Here is a 14,267-nt window from a genome sequence, read left to right as displayed (position 1 = left end):
GGGGGGGGAAGCTATTAGGCTTTTACCCTCTATGCTTGATTTCTCTTTTGAAAACACAGCCCTTGAAGTTGCATTGTGTTAAAAGCATCAGGAAAAATAACTATGGGATGACACATAATAGTTCTTCTCAGAGTAGTACTTCTATGCATGAAAAACCCTCAGCACATACAAAATTAATGTTTTAGTAAGGTTAATCCGCAAGTTCTATAGTGCTAGAAAATTGTATACGTGTTTTGTTTCATTTACACACAGGTCTGAGTTGCATTTGTGTAAATAAATTTTGTGCTGTGATTAAAGTGGCTGGAGGTCCTTTCCTTGTGCTGTGATCGGTTTCCTCCCTCTAATTAAAATGTGGCACTTGGTGTGTAAATATTTAAGCTGGAGGTTCTAAAGGCTTGATGTGTGAGTTTGTGAACATAACCTAGAGGGAAACCATTGTAGAAGCTGTGTTCTAGAGGGGGGTGGGATATTGTTTTTCCAGATGTGTCATAAAGAGGCTAATACTAAGCATGAGAACAAGTGAACAACTTGTTTAAAATATAAATGTATTACAGAGCTGGAATAAGGCATATAACAAGAGAGTATTCACAGTTAACAAGCATCAGTTGAGGTCTTGTCACCCAATTATTTAGCATTTGATCATCCAGAAGTTAATGTGTGAAAGAGCTAGATGCACAAAATCAAAAATCTTTTATTTGGCTGATGCATTTAATCTCATTTTTAATGTCATGAAAAATAAGATTTTCTTAATAAGAATGGGAGTATAAGAATGGGTGTATAAAAATGGGAGTAATGTTCTTGTTCTGCTTAGCTCCTGAGAATAACCAAGCTGCAGTATTCTGCTCCGACCAGAGTCTCCAAGTTAACTATGTACAAAGGATTACAGTAGTCAAGTCTCAGTGTTTCTATGGCATCAATTCAGGTAGCTAGATCAGCTGTGTTGAGGTAGGGGGCCATCTTCCAGGCTAGACTGAGTTTGTAGAAAGCATTTTTTGTAGCTGCCTTAACTTGCTTTTCTAGGAGTAGTTATGAATCCAGTGTAAACCCTAGGCTCTGGGTTTGCAAGTGTCAGATTAACTCAATCAAATGTAGAGATGTCCTTCAAGATCTCTACCTTCACAACCAGCATCACTTCTGCTTGTCTGGGGTCAGTTTGGTTTTCTTTCAGCCATTTGACCACAGCTATCAGGCAGCGACCTAAGATCTCTACTGCATCCCACAGTGATTTGGATAGTGAGATATAGAGCTGGGTTTCATCTGCATATTAATGGCATCTAATTCCGTACCTACAAATTAGTTCTCCTAAAGGCTTCATGCTGAGGTTGAATAAGATGGGAGACAAGACTTAGCCCTGTGGAACCCCACAAGATAATTTCCACTCTGATCATAGCTGGTCTCCAACAGCAACCCTTTCAGTCTCTTCCATGAGAAATGATTCAAACTAGTCCACAGCACATCTGTTGATACCCACTTCTGCTGCTTCCAAACCCCTGAGCAATATGGCATGATCTATTGTAATGAATGCTGAGGTAGATTCAAGAGGAATAACTAAGAAGCGTGACCTTTGTCTACATTCAGACAGAGATCATCAACTAAACCCACCAGAGCAGTCTCTGTCCCATAGCCTGGTCTGAATCCAGACTAAAAAGGGTCCAAAGCACCAGAGTTATCCAAGGAGCTCTCTCAATCACTTTGTCCAGAAAGGGCAGATTGGAGACTGTGAGATAATTTGCCAGATCATTTTTGTTTAGGGATAGCTTTTTAATTAGCAGGTGGATAACCACCTATCTGAGGGACCGAAAGAAGGTGCCCTGAGTTCGTGACTGATTTATGATAGACCTTAAGCGTTCATTTATGTGGTCTGTACATGATTTTAACAACAAAGATGGGCAAGGATGCAGTGCACAAGTAGTGGCCTGCACAGATGCCAGAATCCTGTCAATATCCATCATCGTAACTGGGTCAAAGTGGTCCATATGTGAACCAGATAGTATATTAAGCATTTTTCCACCTCGGCTATATTACAGCTGGCATCCAGATCATAGCGTAATCCTGCTTTTCTATTGGCAAAAAACTTTGCAAAGGCATCACAGCTAATTGTTTGTTCTTGACAGATTTGGGGGTTAGAAGCTGCCAAGATACCTTGAACAATTGGGATGTCATGAACTAGCTGATGCAAAGGTTGCAGAGAAATAATGTTTCTTTGCTGCTTCTCATTGCTACTCCATAGGTCTTTCAATAGGCTCTGTAGCATGTTCTATCCGTTTCAGCGTGGCTTTTCCACCAGTGTCTTTCTAGACATCTTCCAGCCCTCTTTATAGCTGGCTTCTGTCCCGAGGGTTGGAGAGGTCATTGAGGAGCAGTGTTGTTGATAGCTTCAAAGAGCTTCACGTTCCAAGCTCCTACTGCAGTCTCAATAGAACAAGTGTTTGGAATCTGATACCCCCCCACACACAGTATTTTGGAATCTAGAAGGATCCATGAGCCTTTGTGGGTGAACAATTTTAATGAGTCCTTGCTTTTTGAAGTGTTGACGCCATATTCACTTTTGCCTTCAGTAAATAATGATTAGGCCATGGTTCAGGCCAAATCTCCAACCCTGAAACGACTTTCCTTCAAAAGCTCAGTGCAAAATATTAAGTCCAAGGTGTGGCCTCTTTCATGTTTGGGGCTTGTCACTATTTGAGAGAGGCCCAGGTCTGCCAGGGAAGCTATAAATTCTTGGTTTGGCCCTCACATGGAGTATTAAACATGAATGTTGAAGTCACCCAGAACAATCAGTCTAGATGTCTCCAAGACATCTAAGAGTATCTCTGCCAAAAGGGTGCCTACTGGGAAGCTGGGAGGAGGGGGGGGTCAGTAAGCAAGAAGAATACTGTCAAGTCTTGTCATAGGCATCACCCTGTGAGAAGCCGGCCTGCCTGCTTTTAGCCTTGCAGGACTTTCAAGGAATATGTGGGATCCTGCTCAGTGGAAGGAGGGGGAGTATACCTCACCCTCACACCCTCTCTGTCCGCCCACAGGTCCCTTCAACCTGACAGAGTCCTGGCTGCCTTCCACAATAGCTGTCTCCATCCAGTTGTCGGTCGGTCGGTCGGTCGGTCGGTCGGTCGGTCGGTCGGTCGGTCGGTCGGTCGGTCGGTCGGTCCTCCTCCTCCTCTTCTCCTCCGCTGCACTCTCACTCCTACACAACCCACCACACCCTGTGGGTGGACTTCCCTTTTATCCCTTCACCATTCCCTTCTCCACCTGCTGCACTCTAGCCATGCCTCTGGCTGACTCAGGCAATCACACCTGGGTTTGCTCTGTTGGCTGCATTGGGCAGGCACACCTGTGCCTCCTTGGTTGGCTGCCAAGCCTTCCCTGCTGAGCTGGCTGCTTGGGCCAGGCACACCAATGCTCCCTTGACTGGCTGCCAAGCTTTTCCTGCAGAGTGCCTCAGGCAGCTCCACCTGGGGTTGTTTTGCTCCCAGCTTTGCCTGAACCAGGCTACTGCCTTCTAGCTGGCCTGCAGGCTGGGCATGGCTCTGTGCTGCTTTGGTTGCCTCTCCTCTCTGGCTGGTAAGGCTGCTGTCTGACTGCCCTTGCTTCCTCTGCCTCCTTGCTCAGGTCTACACCCTGGGGGTCCTTACTCTCCCTGCCTGGCCCCCTGGCCTCCCACTGGAGGGTGGGACTAGCTGGTTTCCACCTGCCTTGCCTGACTCTCTGGGGCTTGAGTGTTTCTTCCCTGTCCTCTGTTGCTGGGCATGGCAGGGTCTTGATGTCTGGGCAGCTGCATGGTGGTCATCTGGCTGTCTCCCCTCCCCTTCTCCTGTTAAGTCCGGGGGCAGAGCTTCAGACCCCGGACAGATACCTAGTCTATTTTCACAATGAAAGGAGCACACAGTTAATGCCAGCTATAGTTGGTAATGGAAGTCTGCAAGAGTTGAAGGACTCACGAAGGAGTCACAAAGGAGCAACCCCTCCCCCCAGGCCATCATTGCAAGGATGGTGTAGGACACAGAGTTAGTTGTGACAGGCACACTACATCACTTTCCTCTCTGTTATGCAAGCAACATCTATTTCCTCTTCCTGCAATGTCCCAGTAAGGCATGCAGCTTTGTTCTTCATAGATCTGGTACTGCATAATATTAGTGTAGCAGTGGGGGAGTGTGGCAATGGGGCCCTTGCACTGTCAGCTGTTAGAATACTAGAGCGGTTACATAAGCAGCAAGCATCTTTGCCTGATACTGGCCCGCTTTCATAAATATCACTACTATGTCTCCCTACTCCCATCTGCATTGGAATAGTACATTCACTATACATCCTACACTGAATAAAGGAAAATGTACCTTCAAAACCACATATTCAACATGCTAGTGGCCACAAAGAACTCAAACAACAGTCCAGGGCTATAGTCGTGGTGTATTTAGGAAACCATTGTCCAACACATGATGGTTCCATTTCTACTGCTTCTGGTAACCAGAAAATGGCTGATTTGGAGGGTGGACTGCATGCTATTATATCTTGCTGAGGTCCCTTCCCTCCCTGTCCCCTGCCTTCTCCAGACTGTACTCCCCAAATCTCCTGGAATTTCCCAACCTGGGGCTGGCAACCCTAACACATAATAATAATAACAACAACAACAACATTTGATTTATATACTGCCCTTCAGGACAATTTAACGCTCACTCAGAGCGGTTTACAAAGTATGTTATTATTATCCCCACAATAATCACCCTGTGAGGTGGGTGGGGCTGAGAGAGCTCCTAGAAGCTGTGACTGACCCATGGTCACCCAGTTGGCTTCAAGCAGAGGAGTGGGGAATCAAATCCAGTTCTCCAGATTAGAGTCCCGCCACTCTTACCACTATACCAAACTGACATGCAATTAGTCTACATGAGGCCAGAAGCCCACAACCACAAGGAATAACCAGCATAGCAAACAGAAGCTATGACTGTTTTCTAATTTTATTTGTATATGTTTTTATCTTTATATTTTACAGTTCTTTTACAGCACTGTTTTCACGATGTTAGATTTTGTTTGTTAAATTATTAATTTTTATGTTTAAGGGGAAGATTCTCCCTATAATTACAGTCTGCACAGAATTAAATTGACCCATATTTCTCTTCCTTAGTGCATACATATACAGGCAGTGTATCAGATTATTCTGAGGAATAGGAGCTCTGTGGATACCTCTTATGTCTCCATCTTGTTCTCCCTTCTCCTTGCTGTGCTAGTAACTCAGGTTCCAAGGCTCAGTACATGCACACTGCAGAGAAGTATGGCTGGTTTCAGTTACAGAAGGAATGTATGAACTTTTGTTTCCTTTGTTGCCATGTGCATTGTTTGAACCCATGTCCATTTGATTACTCCAAGAGAAGAGAAACAGGGCTCTGCTGAGTCTAATTCAGGATCACTCAATGAGTAAACACCGCACCTGCTCTAAGAAGGATAATCTATCAGTTGTTGTATCTTTATGCTTTGTAAGCTGCCAGGAACCGTTTGGCTATACCAGAGTATACTGTATATCAATCAATAAAATGCATTCCTGTGCATTTGTCTGAGTTGCATTTGGTTGTGCAGATAAAGAGCCATTTGCCCACCACAGAAGTAGCTAACCAGGCAGTGGTTCATTTCAGTTGAGCTCATTAATTAACATTCAGTTTCTAAATAGATTTTGCAAATCTAAAATAATCCTGACATTGTTCCTGTTATGTTTTTTTTGGGGGGGCATGTTTCGTTTCAGGATCACAACCACTGCAGCTTGCATGATGGACTTGAGAAGATATCCATTAGATGAACAGAACTGTACTCTGGAAATAGAAAGTTGTATGTACATATGTAGATGCGTGTTGGACTCATTTCAATCATGTGTACTTTTTAATGAAACAATATTAGGACAAAAGTACTGTTATATATATAAAACATCAACCAACAAAGCACTTTCATCTTCCATTTATTTAAATGGGAAAGTTAAAGTAAGCTTGTGCATGTTTCTTTTTTCATTGAAATAACTGTGATATAAAAGTGCAAGACATATCATACCCATTGTATTTCCTCCTCTCTTCTTTCTTATGTTTTGGGGTACTTTTTTGATTTTTCCATATGGAAAGATAAATACATTTCTATCTTGTGAAACAAATATTAAATAGAAAGCCATAAAAATGAGTCTGATTAGGGCAAGAGCACTGACTAGATGCTTATCTACAACACGAGAGAACTAGTGTTCATATTTTAATCAGATTCACTTTGAAGAAATCAAGCACTGAGATTCAATTTACTTTCAGTGTGCTTTATTATGGATGAGTGATCTTGTTATGGGCCCCCCTGGGCTGTCAGATAGACCTACTTATGATTAGAAATTCAGTTCCACATAGCAAGCACAATCTCTCTCTTCAATCTAGTTGTTTTGTGTAATTGGAGCATTCATGTCATTTAAAATTGTATTTCAAGAGCCACTGCATTCTTTTCTACAATGTAGTGGACATGAGGAATTTCTCCATACATAAAATATCAATATACACTAATGAACTCTTTTGTGTAAATTATACTTAGCTTGCTCCCATTCCTGCTGAACTTAATGGGAATTGTGCCATCATTTCAACAAAAGAGAACTAAGACAACTGTCTCAAATGTACCTGATAGTAGTGCTAAAATCTTTGACTTCTCTTAGAGATTTTTCTATAGAACTGGCAGTTTTGATGCTACTTTTGACATTGTAGTAAATGTGTTTTTAGACACCTCTATGAAGTTTTTATTTCGGGAATCAGATAGGCTTTTTCCAGTGTTACATGGCTTTTTCCAGTGTTGTATGCCAGAATGCTTCAACTTGCAGTGGCTCCAGTTATAGCAACATTATATACATTCCAGGCCAAGCATGGAGTATGGCAAGCTGATGGCATTTATCTTGCTTTGATTGCTAAATATTCAGTGGAAAACCAAGCCTATCTTTCAGGACCATTTTCCGCACTTCTGGTTGCACTGCAGTGTCACCCAGAAGTATAGAAAATTATAGCATAGACCTCTGTGCCTTTAGCATTCTGAAAAGAATTTCTTAGTTCATAAAAGGAACCAGCTTCAGCTTATATCTAGGCTGTTAAATTTTTGTGTACAATGTTTTAACCATACAACTAACTGTTTCAAGGAGACTATAAATGCCTTCTGAAATCACAGATTATTCATTTATTTTGACCTTATTCAAGAGCTGTTGACTGCCACAGCTCTTGAATAAGTCCCCCCTCGTAAAAAGGTGCTGCTTCACATAGACTACATGACCCCATTAAGGATCATCTAATATGATTACATTATAATGCCATGAAAAGAAAAAAAACTATGTAGCCAATCAGATATGGCTATATGATAGTGCCATCAAGCCAGTTTAGAAGGGCAATGCTTCCTGAACGGAGTGATGCTTGTCACAGACTGAAAAGTATGCTTGAATGTAAAAAGCCCTTAGTTTTTACTAGCTATAACTGAACTCTTTTTGCTTAAGGCTTACATTAGTATTAAAGAGACAGTTTCATACTCGCAAAGTATTTTTATTTATTAAAGATTGTGTATCCAGTAGTGTTTTAAGGTACCACTACACAGAGGATTAATACACAAAGATGCAAATGTGCATATAGTTAAGGATGTGTGTACTTTTATTCCAAACCTTTCAGGTAGGTCTGAGGAAAACAAAAAGAAGCAGGGTCTAATTGACCGTCGGCTTCTTTTGTGGTTTCTGAGGAGGAGAATAGTCTGACCAGCACATCACATTATTTGTTAGCAATATAGGCTGGGAAATGCTTGTGGACTTATTACTACTGGATTCGTTGAGGGAGTCTGGATTTGCTGCACTTGAGGGGGCAGGTCAACGAAGATTAGCTTAAGATCATGCCTGTCAACAATAACTGAATATGTAGCACTTTAGTTGGTTTTTATGATGCTGTTTTATTTTACTGCTTTTGATGGACTTCATTAATATGGTTGCTAATTGACTTTAATGGTTTTTAAAATGTATTTTTTTACATCTTATTATAAGCCCTTTTGAGATTTTTTTTTCAAAACAATATCTAATAAGTATTCTAAATAAGATGTTTATACTTTACTGATAGATGGCTACACCACAGATGATATAGAATTTTACTGGAGAGGTGGAGATAAAGCAGTGACCGGGGTGGAAAAGATTGAACTGCCTCAGTTTTCGATTGTGGAATATAAACTTGTGTCCAGGAATGTTGTCTTTGCCACAGGCAAGTGCTTGTTAGTTGTTACATTTCAGCTGTCTTGTGCATGGTTATTTTTATTTTAACATAACCAAAGGAGGGGGAATAAAATATGTCTCTGTGGTATATCTGTTACATTGGAATGGTTCCCACCTAAAACTTCCATGCACACAAGTGGGAGGGATTTTCAGTGATCCTGTCCCTGTTGCCATAAACCTCTGACTACCCCTAAATTATTCCTGAGGGTCCCCATTCCCTCCACATTTGGAGACATTTTGGGCTGCAGCTGGTGTGTGTTGAGGGTGGGGAGAGGTAGCAAAGTCATACTTCTGTGGATAGAAATCCATCTATAGAAATTTTAAGCAGTACCCAAGCATATTATGTATCTGATACATAGTTATTTATGGTAATAAATACAATGGTAACAGGGAAACTGATACTGATTTTTTAAAATTCTATATATGATAACAGTCCATTGTTTAAAAATTGTAAATTAATGGCCTCAGAAAGTTGATTGGTAGGGGTTTTTTTGTTTGGAAGAATTATAGATTTTATCTAATATGTATTTCAGTACAAATGCTGTGTAATATTTCATTCAGTGTTCTAAAGATGTCAAAACAGTCTATCAAATGTGTTTGTGTTTCCAAAAAAGGTAAAATTATTCTGCCTTATTAGCATCCTCGATTTTTATATTGGAGGAAAAAAATGTAACTAAGACCTGTTGGTTTATCTTCATTTCTGATAGGTGCCTATCCAAGACTGTCACTAAGCTTTAAGTTGAAGAGGAATATTGGATATTTTATTCTTCAAACCTACATGCCCTCAATACTGATTACCATTTTATCATGGGTATCATTCTGGATCAATTATGATGCATCTGCTGCAAGAGTCGCCCTTGGTATGAAATGAAGATGAGTGGGATATTTACATGTCATACCAAAATAAATTGTTGTATCTTATAATACAATGTGGTACCCATGGGCACTATGGCATCCACAGACATCTTTCCTGGGAGCTCTTAATATCAAAATCATGTAATGGACAGACTCAGTAGCAGGATACTCCATTTTTAGGGAAACACTTTTTACTGTATCTGCAGTGCTAATTCCACAGATAAAACTCAGCTTTGTTATCACTGAAATTTAAAGATATGATGCCACTAAATTGAGTGGGACTAGTTCCATGGTGGGTAGTCTAAAGGTTCCATGCTTTATTGGAACTGAGTGGGATGAGACTAACCTGGCTCTAAGCAAAGCTACTTGTTTTCATACTATCTAGAGTCCAGCAACAGGTCAGTCCATTCCATCAATTTTATGTTGACTGTATTCTAATGAATATTTCTAGAATAATCAATTTACCAACATCAGTGTGTGCAGATACTGCAGGTACAAAATGAGGTATGGTTTGTAAGCAGTAAAGAAAATATAACCTTTGCAGAAAAATAGCAAGGAATCAAAATGAGGATTGCTTACTTCCCTTGTATTGCTTGAGAAAATCCTCAGCAGCAGATAATGGCATACAGTTACCCACCTTCGTCCTACTGCAGCAAGAAGTATTGTGGGCTGAGAGGAAGCCACAGGGAAAGCCACTCGCTTCTCCTTGGCCTAGTGTAATCATTCTGGTGACAATTTATGGGCTCACATCAATTGAATACATTCTGCCAGCATTGACCCAGTAAACCAATTGTCAGAGGTTTGGCTAGAACTCAGGAGAAATCCCTCCTGCACAGCAATTGCTTTGAAGCTCAGCTCCTACTTTGATGACTGAGGTATAGTGGTGGAAGGGAAAATTGGGCTTAGAAACAGTACACTGTTTTACACACTGTCCATCTCAGTTCCCATTAAGCAATCACTTCAGGGATCAAAGGAGGTGTCCTTTTTGCCACTGAGGCAGGCATAAGGGAGAGGTGAGCCTGAGTTTAAAAAAGGGTTGCCAGGTTTCCCAGGTTTAACCATAGAGTTTTACCAAAATATCAGAGTGTCCCCAGCTTCCCCCAGCAATGTGCTGATGTCACTTTCTGGCACAGGAGGGGATGTGTCAGGATGCTGCTGTTGTGCCCCCCTTTCCTGCCATTTCTCTTCATACTATCTCTAGATAGTATGAAAACAAGTAGCATTGCTTAGAGACAGGTTAGTCTCATCCCACTCAGCTCCAATAAAGCATGGAACCTTTAGATTACCCACCATGGAACTAGTCCCACTCAATTCAGTGGCATCATTTCTTTAAATTTCAGTGATAACAAAGCTGAGTTTTATCTGTGGAATTAGCACTGCTGGCAGCAGGGGAACCCCCACTCCAACAAGGGGAATGGTACACCCAGTTTAAAGGAAGCTTTCTGTGAGTCTGTTCTCTCTCCAGTTATTAAGTTGCTGGTGGAAAGGTACAGAAGGGAGACATTAAAGGAGTTTTTTGATGACTTTAACTCCCTACTCAATACCTTGTGAATCCCACTTGTACATTAACTACAGACAAAAGTATAAAACCCAATGTGATGTAGCAGTTGGGATCAGACTAGGACCTGGGAGATCCAGGTTAAAATCCCTCTCTGTAGTGCAAGGGAACTGGGTTATCTTGAGCCTGTCACTCTCTCTGAACCTATCCTGCCTCACAGAGTTGTTGTGAGGGTAAAATGGAGGACAGGAGAATGATGTTGTAAGATTTCTTAGGTCCCCATTGTGGAGATCTATAGATCTAAGCATCTAAACAAATTACTAAATAAATTATATTGAGTAACATCTGTGCATTTCAGGCCTATTATACTATTGAATTTTTTCTGACCCACAATATATTTGTGCTCTCTCATGTGTGGAATGAATACAATTGGCTACATAACTGATTTTCAGACTTCTTAGGTTCAAAGCTCCCTTTGTTATAGATGTATTTATATGGTGGTAATATATGTTTTAAATGACTGATATGTATTATTTATATTTTTAATGGCTACTGCTGATGAGTTGTGTAGTGTGTTTAAATTGTTGTGATCCGCCCTGAGCCCACCTGGTTGGGGAGAGCGGACTATAAATTTAAGTAAATAAAATAAAATAAATTTTCAAATCAACTTGCCTGCTCCAGAAACTCTTGTACATTGCAAACAATTCAAGGAAGTGGTGTTTTTTTTGGTCACAAATTCAGTTCATGGAAGAATATGGCCAAGCTTGTTGCTTTACCATCTATGATGTAAGCCCCATTCACCCCTCCACCGTGAGGCAGATTTTCCCTCCAAAACTGTCAAGATTGCTTGCTGTGGCTGGGCACCCTCTGGTAGCGAGACTCTGGGTATTATTTAAAGACCTTTTTGTCCCATACTTTCAGCTTATATATTTAGGGCTTATATCCCAGCCCAAATATTTGGTAAGGGAGAAGCAAGAGCCCATGCCTTCTTCAAATGAAATGGCACTAGAGGCTGAGTAAAGTGCAAAATAAACAGCAGGTTTATTAAAGGAGCAGGATTGGTATATAGGTAGGCAAAGAAAGTAAAGCTGAGGTAAACTTTGATTCTAGAACAGAATATTTCACAAGCATTAGGCACAATAATCTTCTTAAAGCTTAGTTTCAATGGTTATAGATCTTAAAAGTGACAGCTTGGTAGTTTCAGACTTAGGTAACTTTAACTAGGTTTCTTCATAGATTTCACTTTACAGCTTAGGTGTTCTGACTTCAATACAGCACTCTTTTCCCTTTACACCAGACCTAGGGTCCTCCTCAGAGCCACCACCCCCTTTTTAGACACTGGGCAGGAATTATTCTTCTCCAAATAACATAATCCTGATCACTTGGCTGCAGGGGAGTCACCTTTCATTACCCACTTCCTCTGCCAACAACACCCCCCCTTCTATCTTGTTTGTGTGAATTAGTCCTGGCTTTCACTCTTAAGTACTTTTAACTAAAAATATTCTTTAAACCTAAAGCTGTCCAAGTTAGGGCAAACTTTTCCTTTTCCCTCACACAAAGGGTTATTAGTCTGTTCTTCCTTGTCAGACTCCAATCTTCAACTCCTCCAACAAGTCTGTCATCACAATTATTAGCTCCTCACTGGCCAATCACATAGAGGGGACTGCAATCTGTCAATCATTCTCCCTTCCCTTTCCACTCTCTGGGTGCTGCACTTAGTAGCTGCACTTTCATTTAAAAGCCCTTTCTATCACAACATCATTCTGTGTCAACTGTAAATGTACCGTAAATCACACCTCAAGCATCTCATTTGTTCAATTCAAATACCTTTAATGGCATACAATCTCATTTGTTAAGTTTAGGGGATGGGGGGAACAGTAGTGATGGGCCACCTGTCTTTTCAGGGGAACTTGTTCACTATTATCAGTTTTCTCACTGAGGAACCTCTGAATAAGTTGCAAAGAAACTCAATGTTCTCCAGAAATCCACTGAGCTACATCAATTCTATATCCTCAGAGGATTTCAGTAGGAAGCCCCCTTTTAGGTTGCCTTTATATCTCCTTTCACACACCATTTGACATTTTAAATTCAATGTGCTTTTAGGTAAGCAAATTAGGTTTATAGTAAATTACATGTACTTATATTGGGAACTATCTACTGCATTACACACTATTACTTACTTTTTCCAGATCATCTTAGTCTTAACAGGGCAGGAATCCAAGAAATGGCAGATAAAACATCAGTACACATTTATCACACCTGTGCTAATTTTTTTTTTTGGTCATATTATGTCAGTTTCATTGACTTTCTAACTACACTTAAAAACTTCTAAATAGTTTTTAGAAAAAATATATGAAGGTAAATCATCACATGTTTGAAACACAGACTTTCTTTTCTCTCTCTTGTTTCCTCCTAGGTATTACAACCGTACTTACTATGACAACTATCAACACTCATCTCAGAGAGACTTTGCCTAAAATCCCCTACGTCAAAGCCATTGACATGTATCTTATGGGCTGCTTTGTATTTGTCTTCTTGGCCTTACTTGAATATGCCTTTGTCAACTACATCTTCTTTGGAAAAGGCCCACAAAGACAGAAGAAACTTGCTGAAAAGTCAGCCAAAGCGAACAATGATCGTTCTAAGTTTGAAAGCAATCGGGTAGGATTCTTCACATTATTGTTATGTCTGTGACTGTGTAACATGATGCACTTCTCAGAGTCAAAGTAGACAATACTGTATCCCTAAGTCTGACACAAGGATGTGATACCATTTTACATCCTATTTTTTTTACCTCAAAAATGCTGTGGGGGTCCAGTCCTGCTGGGGATAATTGTGTGGAGAGAGGGGTCAGGACTAGACATGGGCACGAACAGGGGGAAAAAAGAACATGGTGTTCTTTGTTCGTTGCCATCCACAAACAACGAACATTGATGAACATGACCTGTTCACGAACATCTTCGTTGTTCGTTGTTTGTGGGGGCCAGCAGGCCCTTCTCTAGCCATCAAGATACCTACCACACCACTCCCAGATACCCTACCTGAGCAGGCAGCAGGAAAGGTACCAGTAATAAATAATAGCTTGGCCCAGAGCCTGGCAGCACCCCTGGAACTTGAAGAGGTAGATCCCTATCCCACCACACACAAAGAAAATTCAAGCTCCAATGCACTCTCCCTATCTCTGTCTCAAAATGCCAACAGCAACTGTCTCTTCCTCACCATCTGAAAAACCAGAGCTGGGAGCCCCCGCTCCTCCCTGCTCTTTGCTTCCTTGTAACAAATTTGGAGCTCCACACTTGAAAGGAAGATCTGCCTATCAAGCTAAATTGGGCTTAGATTGGGGTTTCCAGGGCAACAGCAGGAGTTCAGAGAGAGTTCAGGTAGTCCCTGCCTCCTGTTGCCAAGGGAATTGATTGCAGGCGCCAGATTGTCTGGCTTGAGGAACAGCAGCAAACCAGGCTTGCAATGACCACCTGTTAGTTTAGAATGGGGCCTGAAGAACAGCTTGTTCACGAACAGCTGATTGGGCTGTTCATGGCTTTTTTTTAGTTTGTATTGCTGTTCGTGCCCATCTCTAGTTAGGACTCAGGAGTCCCTATTGTATTCTTAAAGTGAAAAAAAAGGTTCTAAAACTGCCATGCCCCCATGAGTGACTGAGAGATGCAATATAATTTAGTTTGGCCCTCA

The 14,267-nt window shown here is 41.1% G+C and overlaps 1 protein-coding gene across 1 annotated transcript in view; it reads left to right on the top strand.

Moving 5' to 3' along the window:
• The window catches only part of GABRB3 (gamma-aminobutyric acid type A receptor subunit beta3), a 157,159-nt gene that overhangs the window by 131,886 nt on the left and 11,006 nt on the right, over positions 1-14,267 (top strand). Inside the window, exons 5-8 of the mRNA XM_054973970.1 lie at positions 5,729-5,811; positions 8,079-8,216; positions 8,935-9,087; positions 12,997-13,241. Coding sequence (XP_054829945.1) covers positions 5,729-5,811; positions 8,079-8,216; positions 8,935-9,087; positions 12,997-13,241 — 619 coding nt within the window. The remainder of the gene's footprint in view (positions 1-5,728; positions 5,812-8,078; positions 8,217-8,934; positions 9,088-12,996; positions 13,242-14,267) is intronic.

The sequence above is a fragment of the Eublepharis macularius genome, chromosome 3 (genome assembly GCF_028583425.1).
Source record: "Eublepharis macularius isolate TG4126 chromosome 3, MPM_Emac_v1.0, whole genome shotgun sequence".
Lineage (NCBI taxonomy): Eukaryota > Metazoa > Chordata > Lepidosauria > Squamata > Eublepharidae > Eublepharis > Eublepharis macularius.
The sequence above is the reverse complement of the archived record's forward strand: the minus strand, read 5'-3'. Positions and strand labels throughout refer to the sequence as shown.